Raw genomic sequence first — 23654 nt, 5'->3', positions numbered from 1 at the left:
GTTTAGCTATTAGAACTATTGGCATTTAGCAGTGGCGGTTGTTCAGCAAAAGTTACATAGTCTCGCTTTAAACTGTAGTGCACAGTAATAAAAGTTAACTGATGTGAGGCTGTCGTGTATATCACATCAGTACAACTGCAAAATTAAAGTAGAAAACACACTCACAGTTTGATTTCTAATTTAACTTCTCAGCCACCCATCCATGTTCCCACCTCCCTTGTAATTTCAGAAAACGACGAGCTCTTCACTTTTCACACAGTTCAGCCAGTTCCGACAAAAGATCAATCAAAATATAAAGCTATAAATAAAGTAAAATATGTTGTATGTTTTCTATTATCTTGTAGAAAGTTTTGTAAGTATGTTGAAAGTATAAAGTATTTGCTGGATTCTGCTTCCTTTGACGACAGTGACAAAACAATAATGTACAGAGGAATTTGTGTTGACAAAATGTGGCTGTGCAATTTATGTACATTTGCAACTAGACCTATTAAAGTTTTATTTAGCTATTTTAAAATCTTACCCTCTTGTATCTGTCTCTCGTGGCCTCGCTCGCATTGTTCCCTGTGACACTTTGTCATTATGAAATGTAAATGAAGCTTAATTTGAGTGCATGCGAGATGAATCACATGTTCATTAAATACCCAAGCAGGCCTAGATAGATGACAAGCAGCTAGAGAGAGAACATATGCTCAGACTCCAGGTCCAAAGGCAGAGTGGAGGGTATGATGGAGGGATGTGACAGACTGGTTCAAGCAGTGCCTACTTCTCAGCGAGCCTGACCTACATACTGCCTGATTGTTATTCCCCACAGCGGGTAGCAGAAAGCCTGAAATGGTCTTAACAACAAAAATGGAGGCGATTTTGTGGCAAAATGTCTCTCTCAAATAGCTGTAAATTGTTATATAAAAACTCCTCACACATCTAGTGTAGCTCAAAAGGCAGGAGAGAAGCAGCATGAAAGTATTTATTAGTATACAGTATGTGATCGAATGGGGAAAGTGGACCTCATTAACAGCAGATTCTCATCATGTGTATTTTAAAAGAAACCTCCTGTGTTGTTAATTGCTCCCTGTGAGGCACACTTGTTTCTTTGGCCAAGTGGAACAGGCTCCCCGGGGCAAAGGCATGCATTTAGGACATCGGGCTAATAAAACAAGCTACTAGTCTCACCACACTAATGCTCCCACCCATGGATTCAAAAGCATCAAAGGCTAGAGAACATAGCTGCATATTAAGCCACTTGTTGATGGCGAGATGACTTCCTGCCAAGTGCAGAGCAACAGCCAAAGGAGTACATACTTGAAATCCACTCCAAAACGTCTCCAAATGGAAAGGCCAAAGAAATAAGTTTGGTGAGCTTTGGATATCTATTTTATGCATAACTAAAGATTTTATAGAAACAAACCCATCTTTCAAAAGCTGTCCCAGACTGCCTGTCTCGAGGAAGTCTATGGCTGGAAAGGAATTGCATAAAAGTTGCAAAAGCACTTGTAAAAAGCGAGTTCACGGACATGAACACGTTATTACCCCACAGTATTTAAAGTAGTTCAAATAGCTCCATCTCGACCATTACATTAAAATGCTTCTTACCAATGAATGCATCTGTAATAATAATCCAGTATATAAAGTAACATATTAACTGCAGGACTTTTGCTTGTGATGCTGCTGTATACTAATCAGTGTGCCGTCAGGGTGACAGCTGAAATAAGTTGGTCCTATAGCTTGTATTTACAGCCTATGCTTTCATTAGCACCACTTCCCAAAGTCAAGGACAGATAAGGTAAGTTGTGTGTATATGACATGTACAAGCTAAAAGGTAAAATATATCTCTCTGACTGGTGACGGGCACCTCAGCTGTTGAACCACTGGGCAACCACAACAACAAACTATGAGGACTAAAAGCGACAGCATCAACTGTCGTTGCCAGCCTCCGCAGCAGAAGGTCGAGGAAACATTGGCAGATGGTTGTGCTGTGAGACACATCTAAAAGGTCTTACCACATACCAAAAAAATGAGCTATTTCAGGCTCATCTATCAGCCTTGTTCAAGACACAGATGTAAATAGCACAAACTGCCAACAGTGCTGCCATTATATGTCATATCATCCCTCTAATGGTGTGACAAATGGTGCCCTTTAATGAGCCCATGAGGGAAATCACTCCAAGGTAGGACCATAATGGCGTACATACGAGCTGTGCAGTATGTTTGCAGTAACGTGCACATCCAGCCTTTGCATGAAATGCTCAAATATATTTGGTGGATGAGAACACTAAAGATGGTATAATTTGTAAAAAAGAAAGCAAGAAAAAGGAAAGAGAGTGAATTACAGTTTTAGATACCCAGGTTAAAAGTTTTTTTTTTTTTGTTTTTTTTTTAAATATCTGGTCAATATCACAGCAGCAGTGGCCACATCAACACACACATCTTCAGTTCAAAGACTTTATTCTTTGCAGTGCTCTCAATAAATGTCATTCATATGATTGATCACTGTTAATAACCCCACAAATCTACTTCGTGTTATCTTATACATACTGCAGTAAATATGTTAGAAACCTTTAACATGTTGAGTTCACTGTATGGATTTAACAGCTGCCCACGTTGCAGGTGTTGACGTTTGAGTGTACTTTTGTGCAACACATCACACTTAATTCTTGGTCTGCATGTGACAAATTAATTTAATAACCTTAAGTGTAAAAGAAAAAACAAAAAAACATACAATTCAAACATGAATGTCCACTGAGTAACTGTAGTGTAAATAACGTGAAATGACAGCGACAGTCTCCGACCTCATTTTGTGGGGGACTGACAGCCACATCACACACATTGGATAAGGTTTTGTTACAAAAGCCATCTGAATCGCATTTAAGAAACAAAGCATGTATCTAAATTGTGAAATTTTGAGCCATGCAATTACTTCTGAAATAATTCATTCCCAATGGCAGTTGTGTGGCTCCAATGTAATCACCCTAAGAACATGGTCGCTGGAGGTCTGAGGCTGCCTGACTGGAATAGCTGCTGAACTGAAAGAGGATAAGTGGCGGCGTGGCCTTTTCCCTTTGAATACTTATTCACTTAACTCATCACTAATGGGCTCACAGAGCTAGGACGCACAGCTGAGCCACTGGCTGTAAATAGGTTTTCACCAGTGAGCTAAACACAAATAAATACAGTACAGTTCTCACACACACACACACACACACACACTCAAACATACACAATATACCCACACAAATGCTCAGTCACCCTCTCATCCACGTCTGTGCAAATGTAATAGTTCAAAGAGTTGTTGTGCAAATTCAAGAATATAATACACACACTAAGGACACTCCCTTACACCCATTTATGTATGTGCGATGTGTGTAAATGCATTGAACGTTAAGCTGGAGCGTCTAATGTTATCCCTGAAAAGAAAGTTTGTTTCGGAGTTGCCAGACAGAAAGGTGAAGGGAAGCAAATAGCTGCCCTGTAGAATCAGTAAGTATATTAAAAGCAGCCATGTCCTCCTCGTGATTGGACCACACTGTTCATGTATGATCACACCGGGAGGGGAGGAAGAAATGCACCAACCTCCTTATATTGCTCGTTCTATTTCCACTCCAAACGCCCCCCCCCGCAGACATCTTCCTCCTCTGGAAAAAAAAAGCAATCAGGCTGAGAACAGTCCTCCTGCAAGTCAGCCAGCAGGGGTCAAGCTAGTCCTTCTCTCAGCTCCCATCATCCCTGCCTTGCGGGAGCTGCAGAGGGGAGATGGGTACCTAATTTCCCTGCTCCTGTGGAGAAGACTAAAGGCAGTGTTTGGGAGTTGGATGACTAGTTCAAGCACTCTCTCGTCAGTTCTCCACGTTGGCCCTGAGTGCGCGAGGCTTGAGTCTTTGATGCAGCCGGTAGTCCTGGCTGGCCGCCCTTCGCAGGGGAGCTGGAGAGTTGAGCAGAGGGTTGGTGAGGCCGAGCGTCTGAGTCTTGATGGCTCGTGGCAGCGCCCTGCTGCAGCTCACGGAGCGTCTGTCTTCGCCGCCCGACTGGGACTCGAGCTGAGCCTCGCACAGCTCCAGCAGTGACGCTACCTGCTCCCTCATCGGCAGGGATTTGAACCTGCGACCTGCCAGGTAGAAAAAGGCCTCCACAAACGCTTGTAGTCCCATACCTGAAAAACAAAGTGTAGTATTAATTAGAATTAAACAAAAAATGTGTGATCTTTCCTAAACTTGTGTCACAGTCAATGACGATCCACTTCCTGGACTTTCATGCTGCTGCTGGTTGACTATACCAATCCAAACAGTGGTCATCCCTGATTAAAGGAATAGTTCAACATTTTGGGAAATATGCTTATAGAAAAGAAAAGAACAACATTTCAGGTGAGTTTTTCCACTTTATCTTTGAAAGGCCTATTACTGCCTATGACAGTTATTTTTCAGTTAAATACCTGTAGCCATCAGCAGCAGAAATGTGTGCACTGTATCTGCAGTCTCTGCATCAAATCTGCAGAATTTTACATACATCAGTATCTTCATTAATTACTAATTACTAATTACTCCACCTAGAAGAAGAAGACAAATGTGCAGAAAATCGAGGAATCCATGGAGTGAAAAAATATGTATGAGATGCCAATTCACACTGGACTAATTGTGATGAGAGGTGGTAGGTCATATGCTATGGATTTATTAAAATTGTTACAGATCACAACAGGAGTTTGGTGCAAGACAGCATTTACATAAATCCCTTCATGTCCTTTTAAAACTTTGCCACATATCCCCAAAAAAAACCATCCTAATTTGTAAATACAAGTTTTATGCCTCTCCTTGGTTCCCCGCAAATCCTCTGATGCACATACACAGAAATAACATCCTCTGACTTCAGTTTGCCTGAATACGTATGAGCTCATTCTAAATTCAGCCCACAATCTCCTCTGTACAGGCCCTTCCATCCTGGTCCATGTGATCTCCATCCATCCGCTTCGCCTCGCAAACATTCCTCGCAAGGTGCAATGTTTGAATAATTCATGTCGGATACTCACTTCGCTGTCACACTGTGATCTCAGCTCATTTCAATTACGGTAGCACAGTGTCAGAGGGAATCTGACAAAGAATGACACGCAATTATCTCCAAGCACATCATTTGCTCCGAGTCTCAAGGATACCCGGCTCTCTGTCCTCTACATGTTGTTTTGTTGTTGTTTTGTTTTCGCATGCATATAAGTGTGTGTGTGTGTGTGTGTGTGTGTGTGTGTGTGTGTGTGTGTGTGTGTGTGTGTGTGTTACCTGCTTCTTTAGAATCGGGCATCGCTCCTGACCAACGACGTGTGATGTCTATGTAGAGGATGTCCACTGAAGCCATGGTGAAGTTACTGTTGCTCAGTTTACATGTCCTAAAAAACAATCAGGATGCTTAATGTCAGTCCACATGTTTAAAGTCCAACTGAAATCACGTTTAATCATCCCTTTTTGCAGGCAAAAATAACGGCAACATGTTTTTAAAATGTATTGCTCATCATTTTTTTATTACTATAAGGAAGGAAAGGGTCTTTGGGGAAATATCAGAGGAACGTGTATGCGTTTGATTGACAGTCCCGATCAGGGAACGTCTGGCAAAATAAACTTGTAAACTCTGTAGTTTAGAAGTCCCGGACACACAGCGTGGTGTTAGTGGTACTGTAGACTAAGGACCACACCAGCATCTAAATGGACCGAGGTGATATTTGCAGGTACGTTTACATGCTGTTTAATGTGCTGTAGCTGACCAGCTAATTAGCCACCTAGCCTGCAAACTGACATCAGCAATGTACTTTTCCCCGGTGAATGTTTGTTTGGTCGCTTGTTCAATAAGCTAAAGGTGCAGGACAAGACATGTGTTCATGTTTGTGAGTCAGATAAGAAGGAGACTTTTTTAGGAAAGCTAACAAGTGTTGTTCAAAGTCTGAGGCTTTTGTGTTGTGTAGCAGGCTGCTGTCTGCTGATGATAGAGCGTGATGTTACTCCCTTATGCAAAGATTTAACTGGCTGTATGGAAACAAGTTCTCCATCTACAGAGAAGAACAAACAGCATTCTGTAAATAATAAATGCAAAGATAGTGGAACCACCAAAAAATATAATATATACATTTCTCCCTTTTGGTTTGAGATTGTTTTTTTTCCCCACACAGGAGAACACAGTTTTACAGACATGTATGTTGATATGTATGTTGTAACGAATTCAATTTAAATTCAGTTTGATGTTCATCTTTATTTCAAATACTGGGTCAATAATAAGTGGAAACAAAAAGACTACCCCAGCTGCACATTTCTATATAAGGCTTCAAGCTGGATCCAGTTAATCTGATCAAATTATTAGCGGTTAAACTTGACCAACAGCTTTCCTGACCAATGCATATTGACAATATTGTTAAGAAAACTTTACTTAAGTACCTTTAGTTAACTTTACTTTCAATCCAGTAGTCATGAAAAGTGTAATTAATGCATTAGTGTTGTCTCATCTTGAGTATTATTCAGTCATATGGTCCACCGCTTACAAAAAAGTCTTGATAAACTTCAATTAGCCCAAAATAAAGCTGCTAGACTTGTTCTTCGTGTTTCATACCGTACTAGTATTATTGATATGCACAACAGACTGTCATGGCTCTCAGCTGTAGCCAGATTACATTCCAGTCTGCTTATTTTCAAAGGAAAAGCTGTATTTCTTTTTAGGTATACCTGAATCTTTTTGAGGTCTATTAACCTCAAGTCTCCTGGTCAAACACATTCATATCACACTCGCATACACGACAATTAGTTATCCCTGAACCCAAGGCTAACCCTTTAAATTATACAGTTATGTGCAGGGCTTCTGGAGAATGGAACAAGTTGCAAACAGTATTAGAGAATCAAAAAGTGCTAAACTGCTACTGCATAAGCTAATGGGGATCCCATAATATAAATAAATGAAATCCTGTACCTGATGAAGGTTCGGAAAGCAGTGGGGCCTAGACGCATGTTACCCTTGACCCCAAGGAAGCGTATGAAGAGAGCTGCGATTCGCTCCACCAGCCGCAGGTAGTTGAACTGTTTGGTGTACTTGGGGTAGACCTGCTTCAGACACAGCGAAGGCAGAGTGCCTTCATCCGGGCTCCTCTCTTGTGTCTCCGCCTCCATGGGAATCTCTTCCCCATGTTCAAAACCCCCAGCCCTCGGTTGGGAACTTTGGCCATGAAATGACAGGACAGAAATGAAAACAACACATTATTATGATTTTTACTGCTTTGTATTTCAGACATTTTTTAATTCATTAGCAAGTTGAAGCTTTGGAGATTAAAAGACCAAAAGTTCATACATTTACTGCTTTTTGTGCTGTCCAGCAATATGACCTTCAAGCCCTGCAAGACTGAAGCACAAGACCATAAGGCCAACCCAGAGAGCTTTTGTCAGCTGAGTTACAGATAGCCAGCCGCCTGAGGTAGATACATGCACCAAGCTTTTCACTTGAGTCTGCACTTACAGTCTGGCTTGGCAGGGGAAACAGGAAGAATAATGTTGTATGAGGGATAAATAACAGGCCTTTCACTCCCACATCTCACAGCCTCCTTACAGCCTTTTAACTGTCTGTGCTTACGTCTACAACATTTGACTGCATCAGTACCAAGATAAACCTAATTGCTGCAGGTTTTGCATTCAGATTTCCAAAATCAGTCCTGAATTCCTTTGAAGAGGTAGTCCTCACCACATTTGGATACTTAATTAAGTAAATCAAAGCCCAGAAAGCACAGGAACATTTGATGGGAGCACCTGATGTGTATTATTTGATACGAATCATAAAAGCAATCTTTTCATAAAATGACACAGTACAAAGTTGTCACGTATGCAGTGTTCCAGGTAAATAACTAGCAGATGTTGGGGCCCCATACTGATAAGATTCATTATGGTTTGGGTGTCTCCCTTGGAATGTGGGAGTTATGCTATAGAGGTCTCTTTTCCTTGACCCCTAGACTGTTGTCCAAATAACTTGTATATCATAGGTTTTGGGGTACTGAGGGACCCTAGGGAAATATAAGTTTATGGATTCATGAGTTATAGTAGGACCCTATGTATGTCTAAATGTATAAAGGACGAGGTTGAACAGTGTTCGAGGCAGCAGTACTGATTCGGCTACGGGTGCTGTCCAGGTTAAGATGCGCATGCCTGTTGATCCTGATCTTTGATGCAAATAAAGAATATTATGTGAAAAGTCAGTATCAGCGGAGTCTCCTTCCATCATCGAATCATCGCCTACATCTGGGGAATGAAGAAGAAATTGACGACACACCATTGTGACTCATAAAACACTGTTACCTCTGTGATGAATGTTGAAAAGCCACGTTTTATTCTGTATAGGACATTAATCAATGAAGCCTGCGCTTGGACAAAGACCTATATTGGAAATTCCATTGCAACTACTGATGGTGTACAAATCATGCTTTTAGAGGTCAATTATTGACATCACATGTTATGCTTTGAAAGCTGATGAAGCAGAAATATAAAAGCACTTAGTGTCAGTTGCTTAAATTGGCCAAAAGAAGTCCATCGACCACAGATTCAGCCCATCATTCTCACGTGTGGGGCGACTTTGGTGTAGCAGCTACAGTCAGAATTTCATGTCATGTGATGCCCGCTGCGTTTTTACCCTCAGAAATGTGTGGGCGTGTAAAGTGTGCTTGATCGACATCTCCCTCCCTCTCTCCTGTTAGCACCTGTTACTGTAGGGCAGCACCAATCACACCTTTATCAGTCTTATTAGTTCATGGAGCCCAGTGACCTCAAATAAATCCCATCATAGCAACCTGAGCAGAGGCCAGACACCGGACACCTGTGTGGGTGTGCAAGACCTTTAAGGACAACTCCTAAGGTCAACAAATGTGTCCATGTAACCACAAGCAACAAAGAGAAACACACAGAGCTACGTTCCCATCAAGGGTATACAGTACTTCTGACTTTTATGAGGCAGTTTCTTTCTCCATGAATTAGTAAGCAGTGTGAATGGCACTGAGAGAGCACTACTGAATGTTTAATAGAATCAATCATCCTTCAGCAGCCAGAGGGACACCACCCACATCTATTTAGACAGGACTGGCTCGGCTAAAAACGGACACATCTTCAACAGAAGCTGACAGCCAGACAGACAGTGAAGGGAACATTCCCAGCAGACGGGGAGAAGAAAATGATGGAAGCGAAGCGAGAGGGTAAAAGGTGAAGAATGGCAGGTTATTAAAAAGACATACAGAGGCCTAGTGCCAAATGTTAGTTGAGTGTACATGAGGCGCACTAGGCCTAATTCAGCTGTCATTACCCAGCATAAACACTGTTTCTGCCCTCCTGGTGAATAAATCTTCAAAGCTTTTGAACACTGTCTTCAAAAAAAAAAAAAGGTGCCAGATGTGTCAATGAAAAGAAATCAAGTGTCCTCACACGTATGCTCTGAGAAAAGCTCAGGTAATAAATTCAGATTCCTGAAATGGAGATGAGTCATACCAAAGCTCATACACGCCAGAAGAAATAAAGTCTCCCACAGGTAACAATGAGCCTTTTGTGTGTGTAAATGAGTTAACCCTCCCACCCTTTTTTCACTTGTTTCTATCCTCACAACCACAAGGATCAGAAAACTTAAAGCTCTTATAAATCTTTATAATAATAATCATCAAATGACAATGTGGAAATGTGAAAGGGGTCACTCTTATCGATGAACCTACAGAGCATCATCACCCGAATCTGCAGCTCCTCCCCAGCTTTACAGAGCTTTATAGCTAGTTTCAGCTCATTACTGCAACTTTACTGTTTTGGTTTTGGCACTTTCGCCGCTATTTCTACTTCGTTTTATTCAGATGATGCTTCCCTTGCACCCTATTTTAAGGTATGCGTTCCCATGAATTTCGTCTTTTTGTTCTCACCCACACTCTCACACACCTCTTATAATGGCTCATAAATCACCCTCAGAGACATCATACACAGGATTAATGAGCTGGGTGTGAGAAGTACATGTCTGGGAGTCACTGATACCATCACAACCTCCTCCTCATAATTCCCCATTTATGTCTTCCCCCTTTCCCCCAAAAATGCCACTTTCCCCCCTTAGTTCCACCATGTTATATTTACTTATCCCTCTTATATAAGCTCTCACTCCATCTCCTTTAAATAGCAACCATTTTTTTACACAGCTGTACCTTTGTATTGTGTGCCTGGTCAGTTCTCACCTCTCTTCCACTTCATCTTGATAAGTCAAATTCATATGACGGTGACTTCAGTCTAAACTCTGCGCTCTGAATGACTGAATCTCATTCATCCCAGTGCAGAACAGCTGTCAGCGACCACAACACAAATATATTTTACTTGCTGGTAGACCATCTGTGCAGTAAACAAATTACTTAACCTCCCGTAACGATGTCAGGAACATTTTGTTCGTGCTGCAAAAGACTGCTTGTTAATGATTCTGAAGGTTTGCAGAAGAAAAAGTAATCAAAATCAATCCTTCCCCATTAAAATACAATTAGTCTGAGTCTAAATCTATGGCAGCTTAAATCAAGTCTTCTTATTAAAAGCCACAATTTGTTTTATCCTGTGATAGTGTGGCATCAAAACTGTTAGAACCAGACAGCCTTTTGATTGGCACTAAATGGTTACCCAATTCTTGTCTTCCCGCAATCAGCTAGTGGAGTGGCCTTTATCAGAAATCACATTTTCAGAAAAGCCTGCATCAATTGTGTTAGCTTTATTCACTTTTTACTTTCTGCAGTTAGGTGGATCTGGGATGCTGGAGTTTTTACCTTCGACTTAGCTAGTGGTGGAAAGAAACTACATTAGTACATTTACTCAAGTAAGTACAGTTTTTTTTCTTTGAGGAGAGCGATATAACGGCTGATTTTGGTTAGGGGGGGAGATGTGGCCATTTGTTTTGGTCTGAGATGCTGGTGCTCTTGTGCTACATCTAATGGTTCTAAATATCATATATATTTAATTTAAGTAAAGGGTCTGAGTATACTGCTGACTAAAATTCAATGCAGCAGCAATGTGTGTTTTCCATCAGATAGACTTGTATGTACAGTACAATGCATCTGCCTACAATGAGTGCCCATGTAAACACACAAAGAACACACTGTGGAATTGAATGATTAATGACTTCTTATTTTGCATCCGCGTCGTTGGCTGCAGTGATTATTACATTTTTCAGCGCTTATCCAATCTAATGGCTTATTTAATAAATATTAGCACAAGCTGGTTGGGACATAATTAGCATACCCCCCCCTCCCACCCCTCAGACCACAAAACTCTGTTACTACACAGAACACTTCCCTGCAATCACAACCGGACATGAATATCAAATCTTTGTGTTTGAGATGCAAATTATTAGAATTATTGATTTTATCATGGATATAGATGACATGTTTTGGCCTTAGGATTTTCAATATTACACTCCTAATTTGTGATAAGATATAACCTCTAGGAGGTTCAGATGACAGCCACTGATTTAGCAGCCGCTGATTAGCAGTAACATTCAATGATTTTTATTACTTAATGGCAGAGTACTGACTGTCTAATCATCAGCATCCCAGATGTCTAATCACACGCCCCATACACCTGCACCCGCTTACTTGATAGACTACTGTTACTTGCTGTTTTATGTCATTATTGTATTCGCGGTTATCATTGCTCCCTGATTCTCGCCATAAAGTTGAGAACATATTCCAAACACGTCCACCGTGTTGAGTATCATGGTATATTCCTGCAAACGTAAAGATACATGAAACTTACTGCTAGTCACTATCTAAACATCATAAAGCCTGTCCTTGTCGGTGTCACCGTTTCTTCTACAGCTCACTATAAGCAGTGCTACAGTACAATTATATCAATATTAAAGATCACTGAACTTGTTTCCTTGCTCCAGCCTGGACTTAAGCCTCTTTTCACCACATGACAGCAGACTGTAAATACTCTCTCACACCGAGATATTTTATAAAGATATTCTTTCACCACTTAATTGGCTTTAGGGGGCTTAAAATTTGGAGATCAAGTGTGTGTCTAGAATAGATTAGTGAAATAAATGGAGGTAAGTTCACAGAGAGAAATGAGTCAGATGATTTACAACACATCACTGAAAGATCATTGTATACAAGTGAAACTTCGTATATGTGATGTTGGGACAAATGGCTAACAAACTAAAAGTTACATTGTGATAATACAACAAATATCACTTCCTTAAATTAATAATACACTGCTCGAAAGTCAAATGGAAAAGGGTCATTCATAAATAAAATGTATTTGTGTAGGGCTGCAATTAATGGCTACTTTCATTATAACTCGACAGATACAGAATGTTTTACATAAACACATAACAGAAACAAACATTTCGATAAAGGTCCCTTGATTTTGTTTTGTTAAAGTTGAAAGTTCCTAAAGCTCAGGGTGACATCTTCAAAACTGCTTATTTGTCCGACCAACAGTCCAAAACCCAAAGATAATACATTTATTATCACATAAGACGAAAAAGAACAGCAAATTCTAACAATTGAGAAGTTGGAACCAGAAAAATCACTTAAATGGTTGACTGATTTTATAAAATTGTGTTATGTAAAGATATAAACATAAAAGTTTTGAATTACCCCCACTAATTCTGGGCCTGAGGTCTAAGCCAACATAAAAAAGTATGAGAGACATTAGATTAAAGGATTAGGGGTCTATAAAAATACGTAGATAGGAATTAGGAACAGAATTCTAAATGTGTATTCTACATTATACTGCAGTGTAATTCATCCACTGACAAGTACAAGATGTGGTTCTGCTGCTTCTAGCTGGATGAAAACATAACAATGCAGGAGGAACGAGGATTAAACATATTATTATAGGAGCGTTATATCACTATGTTACTGGTCATGAATATAATAGTTAAGTGGGTATTATCCCAGAGAAGATATCCCTCTCACTTGCAGAGCAAAGCAGATCAAATATCTGATATAGAAGATAATCTGGGGAGGAGGCAGGAAGGAAGTGAGAGAGGCAAGAAATGGAGATGGTGGTAGAATGGAAACAGTAAATCTTCTTGTCATAGAAGAAAAACAGATGAGAGAGAGAGAGAAAAAAAAACAAACACAAACCCTAATGGTAGAGGAGATTTATTGCCAGGCTCCGCACAGGGCCAGTCAGCCAGAGAGACTGAGCTACCAGACTTGTACAGTAATGTGTGAATTTCCACCGCGGATCAGCTGAATTTAATTTTTCCATTTAACAGGCTTATGGAGAGCTGTTGAGTGGTGCAGAACTGGGCACTGAGGAGGGATGGGCAGAGTAAGATATCATGTCCTTAAAAGTGAACTCGTAAGACCAGCAGACAAAGAAAGGAGGATGTAAGAGCTCCATCTTCAAACTGCGTCTTTTTTATACGCATATGTGTGTGGGCAAGTGTGTGTACTTACATTGAAGGTTTCTTGTTGCCAGGGTCCATAAGGCGCAGAGTGTCCCTGATCACACCCACTTTGACCTCTTCGTCGACTGGACTAGGAACATATTCAAAAACTCCAGGTGCCACCTGAAACAAACACCAATATGTATTACAGCAAAGTGAATAATAATGATAATAACACTCTGATAATACTGATGCTGACATTCACTCTTACCTCCTGTTCATGTTCTATTCTCATACTGGGGTTGGAGTTGACCTCTAGTAATACTGGCTTCAGGTTCTTCATCAGCAGGATGTCAAAACCTAATATCTGAGACACAAAGATATACTCTGTATTCATATTTTAGAATAAAGAAAACAAAAAAACTACTAGAAATCTGTATCTGTTTCCACACAAAATTATATGTATTCGTATCAGATTTATACTGGAATGACTTCTACAGAAAGTTGTTTGAAATTGTTTAGTCTGCTTTCTTTTCTGCATTAAATTGTTTTCTACTGCCATAGGTTTAGCTGCCAACAAAATAACATAATATTTAAACCATGTAACTGAACGAATCGAACAATACAACAGGATTTGTATTTGACCTTCAAAAAAGGAAAGTCTAAAATGAGTCCAAACGAAAGCCGTGTAACCGTTAATAGTATAAAATCAATAGTGAAAATAGAAGGAAAGGTTAGGGGGAAATATAAGTCAGAAATGCATTGGGCCATATTACATGACTTTCTTTAAAAGCTGGAGGTTATACAGTGTGTGGAAGTCTCGATCCTGCACTGAACAACAAATGGTGAAAATGAATGAAAAGTTGTTTAGGATGGACCTCACTGAATGTCTGAATATTGAACTTAAACCTAAGCACACTATCATGTTTTGTTTATATTCTGGCACATTTGCATCATGAAAGGTTTTGCTGCTTTGGCTACAAGCAGCTCCTGTTTGCACTGCATGGTGCCACAACCACAATCACCTGGATTACTTTTACGGTAGAAAATGTCTGATGATTGGGAGAGAAGCTTCTCCTTAAACAGATTTATGGACGTTTATCTTCAACGGACGGAGATCCTGACGCCACTGTAAAGAAGGAATTTTAATGACTGTAGCAGTGTATGATGTCTTTACATTTAGATTGAACTGCAGGAGAGAGCAGTGGGTGGGGGAGTATTGCTGCAAACATTCAGGTGTTTTTGTACCTGTTCAGAGAGTATTACCTGTGCACATCCGAATAATGTATCCGTATTTGTTTACATCCCTACTGTATACATTCTACTCTCAAGACAATACTGCTACCCACCTGGAAGCAAGTGGGTCCCGGTTTGCCAGGTGGTATATCAGCCTGATAGTAGACCCTAAGTTCAGGCACCACGGCGATGACGGTCTTGATGACAAGAGCGATGATGTCCGACCACACCTTCTTGATGTCGACGCCTTTAGCTGCCAGCCTGTACAACACACTGGAGAGAGTACGCTTGCTGCCTGTGCTCTGGCTGTCTGAGTGGACAAAGTTGCCGCTGTGGACGTTGAGGGAGTAGTTTGTCAGGTGCATGAAGACATGGCTCAGATTCTTCTGGCTTGGTTCCTACACAATCAGAATAAGAGTGACCTTAACTGTACGCTAACTTACTTACTTTCATGGCATCAAAGCAAATGAACAGCTTCAAAGTAGCATCATTAGCACCGTCATGGCTACCTGGTAGGGCTCGGTGCAAAAACGTGTCAGGCCTTCCTTGGCAATGTAGATCTCCAATGGCTCCAGAGACTTTATCAGCACATAGAGGCGGATGTCAAACTTGAGCTTGTCAATGAGTAACGGCTTATGGATGTACTCCTGGACTACAGACTGTTTGGCCTGTGAACCCGCCATGAGCTTTAGGTCACTCGGGTCCCGGATGAGGTAGATGCCGTCCCCCTGAGAGCCTCCATCGGGCTTGACAATGAAGGTGGGATTCAAGGTGGCATCATTCTCCTTTACCATGCGAATCTACAGCAGAGGTGGGAGTGAGAAAGGATAAGGTTCATAAAAATCTCAGAGACCGGTTACACTTGATTCATGCACTGTGGCAAACCTTAAAACCAAGATCTCTGACTGATGAAAGTTTGATGATGTTTTGAAAAGTGTTTCGTCATTAAACTAAACCGGAGATAGTCTAATTTAAAAATTTAACAACCTCATGATGCAGTTAATGGTAACTTGCAAGTGAATGAGTTAATGATGCTAGTTACATGACTATATTATAATATTATAATACTATACTTGAACTCCTGTGAGGACGGAGAATGAAAGTTAAATAAGAATTGTCCAATTGGGACGCTACATAAAGGACTTTTTGGTTAGTTTTTACATATAGCAAAAATTGCTGTTGGTGTTGTTTATGAAGTTGTTGTCTGTTTACAGCAGAAACTGATTGGGCGGAGAGAAGAAAAACATGAAAAACGTTCTGAAGGCAAAATTAACCCAAGAAATTGTGGACACCCTAATTACAGAGTTGAATCCTCGATGAGTCCCTTACACTGCAATACTGTTAAATAAATACCCTTATTTGACTTCTAACTGCACCTATTCTGCATTTTGAACAAGCGTCATAATAAACTGCATCAATTAACTTGGGATTTATCTCTACCTACATCTTTCAATTGTTATTTTGAGTCGTTATATTTTTGTCTCCAGAGTTCTTCAGGAATGGTAGAACAAACCAACACCATGTATAATACACTCAAAGCCAAACCTTATATTTCTGTCTCATGCCTACTCACTGACTTTGTAACATACAGAACATTTGAATAAAAGCTTAAGATTAGAAAAATCTTTTTAGAGGAAAGCAGTTTTGTCTGAATGACAATAGTGATGTTCTGGTGCCCCCTGCTGGGAATATGATATTGTTGCTATATATGACTTCCTTCAATCAGAACTATTGACCATCTGCCCATGCAATTACATCTCCAATTAAGAAACCCCCCTCACTGATATTACTAGTGATAACAGGAAGTGAAATGTAACATGAAACCAAATCATCAAATATTGAAACATTTTTCTAAATAAAAGCACACTGAATGTCTGTGATTATATATGATAACACATCTGAATGAAAGTATGCCACTGACCAATAGAAATCTTTATCTGTCAAAATGGCATGGAGAAAAAAAACTTAACAACAAAACATATAAGTTCTTTCCTTGTCTCATCAACTTGCACTAAATTGCTGAAGATGACACACAAATCTGGATAAATGCTTTCAGTGTCAGTTCGAGAGCACATGACCAAAGAATTTAAAGTCATATTATTAAGTTGCAATGTAGCATGGTTAGCAGTTATAACAGGAGAAAAGAGCACTAGTTGTGTAAAAACACCAAACTCCACAACTTGAGCATCTGTATTGTTTATTGCTAAAATATGACACATCTTGAAAATTGAGAGGAAGCAAGGTGGCAAAAAGAAACACTGTGACTTTACTTTTCAGAGCTCTCTGGCCACCTCTGTCCATACAGTGACTGAGTCCCTGGTATATTTCTATTTATAAAGCCATTCTGGGACTTCATCAAAGCAATCTTTGTCTCAGATCACAAGACATAATCTGCTGTCTGCCCCAAATATAAGAAACAAGATGTGAAAGAAGGCCTTGTTTTCAGCTCTGCCACTTAGAAACGAAAATAACTGTTTTGACTTGTGATAGCAGGGAAAGCACAGGAGTAATTAATCACATTAATGGGGCCTACTGGGGCACTTAAATGGAATGCAGCGATCATTAATGTTATTAGTAACACCTGTGCTTCTGCTGCTGTGTCAAGCCAAAATGTCTACTGTGAAAAAGGTCAATTTAAATCAAGGAATTTGATACATCTGGCTGAAATCAACACACTTGTAAATTCTATGTTGTGAAGTTACACAACTATACCTGTGTGGAAAACTGCTGGTATTCCTCAGGAAGGATCCAGGAACGGGGATAGAAGTCATACTCTTCTGGGAACAACTCCTGCATAGTCCGCACTGCCCGACTCAGGTTGATCTTCCTCAGCATTTCAATCATTCCTGCAATGCACAGTTTCAGAGATGGAATACAAATGCAAGAGACTGATATGCAATAAAAATGTCTTCACATGAAATGATATTGCTCTGGGAAAACAAATACAATCTATAGAAGGACTTCCCAATATCAAGAATGAGTTTCCATGTTGAAAAGTCAAAAAGACTGAATGAACATTTCTTACTAACACAAGTAATGATTATTGCCATGGCATGAAAAGGTTAGCATTGGTACAATGAGGATCAGTAAGGCTTTAACTAAATCCCTCCTGATTACAGAATACTGAGTACATATGAAGTACTGCGAGCTGAAATAAAGCCTCAACGAGCATTAGTGTAGCATGCTTTACTTCAACAGAGGGTTATAGTAGAAGATGGAGAGGCAGGAGCGGTGGAATACCTGGGAACTTGTTCACCTGCCCTGAGACGATATTTTCATTGTCATGGAAGGAAACGCCATGCCAGTAGATATCACAGGCAGCTCGTCTTCCCAGAGGAAACTGAAGAAAGGGAGTGAGAAGTAAAAAACAAAAAGAATGATAACATTCATTTAAAAAAAATCTTTTTTTTGCATCTGTAAATGAGAAAGACGACTTAATCTGTTAGCATAACTCAGGGCATTGGTAGGGTGTTTGTCCTTCTGGTGATCCCAGAGTGCAGGGATAATCTTGCCTAAAGATGGTAGGTAGTGCGTGTTCTGTTGTGATGAGCTGGGAAAGAAGAGAGGAAGTGATACTATAAAAGGATTTAGAGAGCTAGGAAATCCTGCTGGCACAAGGCACAGCTTTTGTCCTCTACACCTCTACTCCTGCCCACACTCACACGCTCCAAACCACACATTATGCACCAAAAGAGGTGTTACAATGAAGTCAAAAGGATAGGATATTACAGTCATAGTGTGATGTACAGACCAAAGTCCATGAAAAAAATGAAGTACAATATCCATTTAATTTCCCATCTCATATCAAAGCAAATAGAAGTATCCCATCTTAAGCAAGTTTTTTTTAAACAAAAACAATAGAGTTAAAAGAAGTGTTTAGACCTCTGACTAGTACATGAACACCTATTGAGACAGCTTCCACTATTACATTTCTCTCACACGCTGCTGCATCTCACTTCTCTGCATCAACGCACAATCTGCGTTTCATTAAATGTCATCAGCTGTTGAGGTCTGGTACTGGATGTTTTCTACCTGTGCTCTGTCAAATCTCCATTCAACAAGTTTCAGCTTTTTAACAAACGGGATTGATTCTGTATTTACACACAACTGCATTCCATTAATCAAGGTCATCGTTTGGGTTTTATCTAAATACAACACAGCTCCTACAAATGGGAAGATTATTTCTGTTACAGAATTACAGAAGCTTTCTCTCCTCTGATTATATGTGAATTTGAAAATCCACCACCAAAACAAAATATCCTGATTATGTTTATCCCTGAAGTCACCTATACAGTAACATGGTATAAAAATTTACTGCTCACTGAATGCTTTTTACTGTCTTTCTTTGTGTCTGTGGGGGAACTCTTCATCCTTATAACCTGCTGAAACAGATCTGAATAATTTATTTTAAAGATGCACTCCCTGATTTCCACCCAGCTCATGGTTAATATATCACAACTTGATGCAGCTCACATCTGAGTTTCAAAAGAGTCCATCTTTAACTTTATCACATCAGGACTCTATATCAAGTTGTATTGGAAGGTCGGCAGGATATCATCACCACTCCTAAATTCGGCTCTCATACGACACTGCCCAGCTACAAGATAGATCTCTGGCAGAGTTGTATCTCATTAATGAGTTAGCGTGTGAGCGTGTGAAACAGGGAAACCCTGCTCGACAGCCAAGACCTGCTATAAATACTGCCACAGAGATGGCAGCATCTAACTGTCTCAACGCATCAGAGAAGGAGGTCAAATTCATTTGAGCAGTTTCTAGGGAGCGGGCCCAAAAATAGCCATCGTGTGTATGTATGGAGAGATAGACATAGGACCAAGTTAAACCCATTGTTATGGACTTAATCATGTGCGGATCAAGTTCCTTTTCCAGGCCACTTTGTGAATGAAAATACTTTTCAGCCCAGTCAAAGTACAATGTATTCCATTTTAGCTACTGTTGGTAGGTTATTTCAAGTTGCAGCCTCTCTGTTATGTCTGCAGTAAATAGCATTTATAATTTCAGTTATACAGGTTCTGATTTTCTAAACATGCTCAAAAGGTTGCCTCTAGGTGGCAGGCCTTTAAATCAAAATGTCAGCTTAGTCTGTAGGATCCTAATCAAAATACCAAGCCTGTGATTAAATGCATGGTTATTAGTCTCATTTTCTGAAGTTGTCACTCAGACCCTCAGGCTTGCCATTCTCTCTCTGCCTCAAAGAGGACTAAAAGCCTATTGGATTAGAGGAGCTTAAGGCTAATCATTTCCCACTGTTGAAGAGAATGCCATATGCTGAAAGTCAGTTGACAGCTGTCTCTCAGGCCAGAAAATACTGCAGATGTAGAGACGTATCATTTGGAAGTAAATGGACCTTAAAGCCAAATGTACAACTCATCAGTCACTAAAATGTCCTCATAAACTTCCCAAAATTGTATCAGTATCCATATTGTAAACCTACTTAACCGCTAAGTGTGTTTCTACTCGTTTCATTTCATACTTGACAAATAGAGAAAGGCTACTGGAGTTTCAGCTCCTTCAAAAATGTTGACAGGCACTTTCAAAGTGGCACAGGATCTATAGCACCCTTGACTTTGTTGGGGGTGGACTATGAGGCCAAAGCATGGTAATGTATAGGCCTTCTGTCTACCGTTTCCGATACCAGACCTGGGAGGGTTTAAGTGTCACTGCGTGGTCACCGGTGATAAGTAGAGTCTTTACTTCACCGGTCTCATCGCATTGCCCGTCTTTACTTCTCATGCATAATGGAGACCATGTTAATAATGGCTGATAGCAGGTATTAATTGCATCACATTCAAAACTGGCCAGATGGTGTTTGTGGCGTGGGAGTAAGAAGGACTGGATCAATTAGCCCTCTCATAAATGTTTCAAAGTTGCTGCTTTTAGAACAACTTTCATCCCACATCCATCCTCTGTAATTTTATACATTAGAGGCAAGCAAACTGACATGGTCAGGTTAAAGGTGATCTTGTCATGTACTTAATAATGTGCCAGGTTTTCAATCAATGACTCCTTCAAACTTATAGGGATAGGGATCTTGGAAAGGATAACAAGTCATCATGCTCTAAATTAGAGCTGCAACTAATCATAATTCTCATTATCGATTCATCAATTCGGTAGCTCTGTAAAACATCTGAAAACAGTGAAAAATTCCTGTGAATGTCAGTGAAAATGTGACATCATCAAATATTTTGTTTTGTCCGAGCAACAGGACAAAAATATACATTTTACTATAATGTAAGATAATGAGAATATGAGAAGCTGTAAGCATCAAATGTTCAACATTTTTTTCTTGCTTGAAGACTTCAACTTCATCATAAAAAATAGTTGCCAATTAATTATTTGTCCGTTGATTAATCAACTAATGGCTGCAGCTCTACTCTAAATATGTAGTCATGGAAAACACTAAGTGCTCAACAGTACTTGAGGTTAGAAGGTTAACAGACTCCATTTACAACTTACTTTATAATACCAATTCAGAAGATTCTTAGCACTAATACTATAATAAATGTATGCAAGTTATGCCCATATTAACACTTTTATAACGCTGAAGCCTCAGTGTGCTAATGATTAGCTTGATTAGAAAGTAATATTGACTTCACAAAGGCAGATATGACCAGACTCAGCCTTGTCAAAATTAAAGGACATTTGTCTGCTTAAATTATGTATTAGTACTGGCAGGAAAGTGACCACACTGATCCACTTTTACAGCCCTCAATTATACAGTTGTCCACACTATTCTAATGGTTGGACAGATTCATCAACATATTATGTTTAGACAAGAAGAAACAACCCTGTGTGTCTTTGGGAATCCACTACATTATCTAATCACTATCAAATCCCCTGATCAGTTTGGCCACATTCAGTACTGTACTATACATACATTCATTTAAATGGTTGTCAAACTGCTGGAAAGCGCTGTGCGTAAGGTGCTGCAGCTTTACATATAAGAAGCTTTTTATATTTCCTTAGATTAATACAGATATTCATTTAAACACATAATTTAAATTCAAGTGTGCAAAACGTTCTTACAACCACATAACACTCCTACACAGACTCAGATTTCAGTTCCAACTTCTGAAAATATAGCTTTGTGATTCACATTTTGTCAGAGATACTGCCATAGAATTTCAGATCTTGGATAACGAAGAAAAGAAACACAGAGGCAAACTATTACATAACCTAGTCTAAAGCCCCATTCAGATAGAATGGGTTTTCCAGGGGGAGGCTCTCTAATGTATTTATTACTAGATTGATTTCAAAGCCATTTGTCCATTACAGTAATGTTTATGGGATGCAACAGTTAAGATGCAATTGTTTTTATTGACTCTTAAATGCTCAGTAAAAGTTATCTCAGGTTATAGTAGTGCTGTGCAGATTGATATGCTTGAAAACTGAAGGAAAAGGAAAAGTGCATTGTTTGCTTTTTCTTCTAGTTCTTCCTCGGCACAAAGTCACTCCAGGCAGCCTTTGCTTATGTGACCTTTCCAAACCAAATCCAGCTCGTCACACCCTTTGGCCTGTCTCAACATCAAGGAGGATACATGGTAAGAAAAAGTCAGAACATGTAGTCAGAAGAAGACACTTACCTGAAGGGCAATAATTGTCTTCACTACAGTAGCCTATAGCCTACATACATGAAGCTTATGGTCATGGCATGTGTGGCATATTATCATGATTCTTAGTCCCAGCAGGTATTAAAACAGAGGATTGTGCCATCAAGAGCCATGTGTATGCAGGTTTTCATTCCAATTAGACCCCCCAAAGGCTAAAGTCACCATTTGAAACACCTTGAACCAAAGAGAACGAACTACATCACTGAAGGGGTCGGCTTGTTTTGTTTGGCTAGAAGAAGAAAACTGCAAACACATGGCTCTTGATGGCACACAGTTGGAGTAAGGCAGAGATTTTCATCCATGCACATTGGTGACCAACACATAAGCTGTTTGCCATCTGAATGAATCACTGATGCACTGAGCAGCTCATGTCAGGGATCCTCTCTGGATCAAGCTGTGCACTGCTGCTTAGATAAACCAGCCCTCCGTTGTGTTTTGTAGGAATAAAGCCTGCACAGCACGTGGGCGAATAGCAAAAGAACAAGACAAACAGCAAAAGAACAAGAAAGAAACTCATTAAGCACACCTCTTTCCACTTCAGCTGCTTGATGCTTAACTTCAGTGCCTCCAACGAGGTTTTGGCTTTGGCAGTATCCACCGTCACTGGTCTCCTCTTCTTTGCAAGTTTGAATCCATCCTCACGGCGTGTTTCTTGAATGTTTTTGGATGGATGGATGGTTACATAGTTCCCATTAGTCTCAGACTTGCCCTGCAGGATCTTTCCAGTTCCTTTGATGTGAAGTGTCCGCTCATGCCCTAGTCTATTCAAGTTTTTCCCGACAGGAGCAGAAACTACAGATCCCTGCAATGACAGATCCGAGATGTGTTTGCCACTAGAGTTCTTGTCATCTTTTCCCAGCTTACTACGACTTTTACCCCTATGTTTAAAAGTGATGGAGGTGTTGGATGCGTCTCTGCCAGAAATGGTGATGCTGGAAGGGTCTGGTGAGACGGAAGCAGGGGGAGAAGACACAAGCACCTGCTCCTCAATGTCCACATCCTCCTTTTCTGCATCCTCGCCAAATGATTTCATTTGCTCGAGTTGAACCTTGACTTTTACATAATGATCACTCATTATGCGAAATATTATGAGTGACGCTGCTGGGCAGGGCACAGTCGTACCACAGAGAGCAATAATCCGACGCCGGCAAGCTAACGTTATTCTGAAATAATGTGGTACGCATTGCTAGCTTAAATGGCTACTTAAATAGTAAAAGCCATTTGTTTCTGTCAAGTCATTTCACAAACAGAGTGAAGGAGCAGACCGTGGAGATATGCTCACAGCCTTCAACGTTATCTAGCTAGGTACCCGTTGGCAGCTCAGGCTAAAGAAGTAACGTTACCGCTAGCTAACGCCGTTTGCCAGCTGGCCACAATAATTCAATAAGCAACTTCAAAAGGATAGCGGCTCTCACAAGCTGGCTTTGACTTAACCTAGCTGCTAGTGGCTGCACT

General features: G+C 40.2%; 1 protein-coding gene across 1 annotated transcript; it reads right to left on the bottom strand.

Moving 5' to 3' along the window:
• Positions 1-3830: 3830 nt before the first annotated feature.
• ttll11 (tubulin tyrosine ligase-like family, member 11) lies at positions 3831-23274 on the bottom strand. The gene is made up of 10 exons (XM_070925022.1): positions 22726-23274; positions 17812-17911; positions 17284-17417; positions 15081-15371; positions 14685-14969; positions 13607-13702; positions 13406-13518; positions 6928-7170; positions 5259-5365; positions 3831-4144 (listed from the first exon to the last, which is right to left on the bottom strand). Exons 1-10 carry the CDS (start codon positions 23272-23274, stop codon positions 3831-3833), a joined length of 2232 nt encoding a protein of 743 aa, XP_070781123.1.
• Between the last annotated feature and the right edge of the window lie 380 nt (positions 23275-23654).

This window comes from Enoplosus armatus, chromosome 18, assembly GCF_043641665.1.
Source record: "Enoplosus armatus isolate fEnoArm2 chromosome 18, fEnoArm2.hap1, whole genome shotgun sequence".
Lineage (NCBI taxonomy): Eukaryota > Metazoa > Chordata > Actinopteri > Centrarchiformes > Enoplosidae > Enoplosus > Enoplosus armatus.
The sequence above is the reverse complement of the archived record's forward strand: the minus strand, read 5'-3'. Positions and strand labels throughout refer to the sequence as shown.

Coding starts and splice junctions, on each gene's coding strand:
- ttll11 (XM_070925022.1), bottom strand. CDS start 23,274: ATGAGTGATCATTATGTAAAAGTCAAGGTTCAACTCGAGCAAATGAAA. Junction 17,418..17,811: donor GCAGGTGAACAAGTTCCCAG/GTATTCCACCGC, acceptor TGTGCATTGCAG/GAATGATTGAAATGCTGAGG. Junction 13,703..14,684: donor CGGGACCCACTTGCTTCCAG/GTGGGTAGCAGT, acceptor TTTGTGTCTCAG/ATATTAGGTTTTGACATCCT.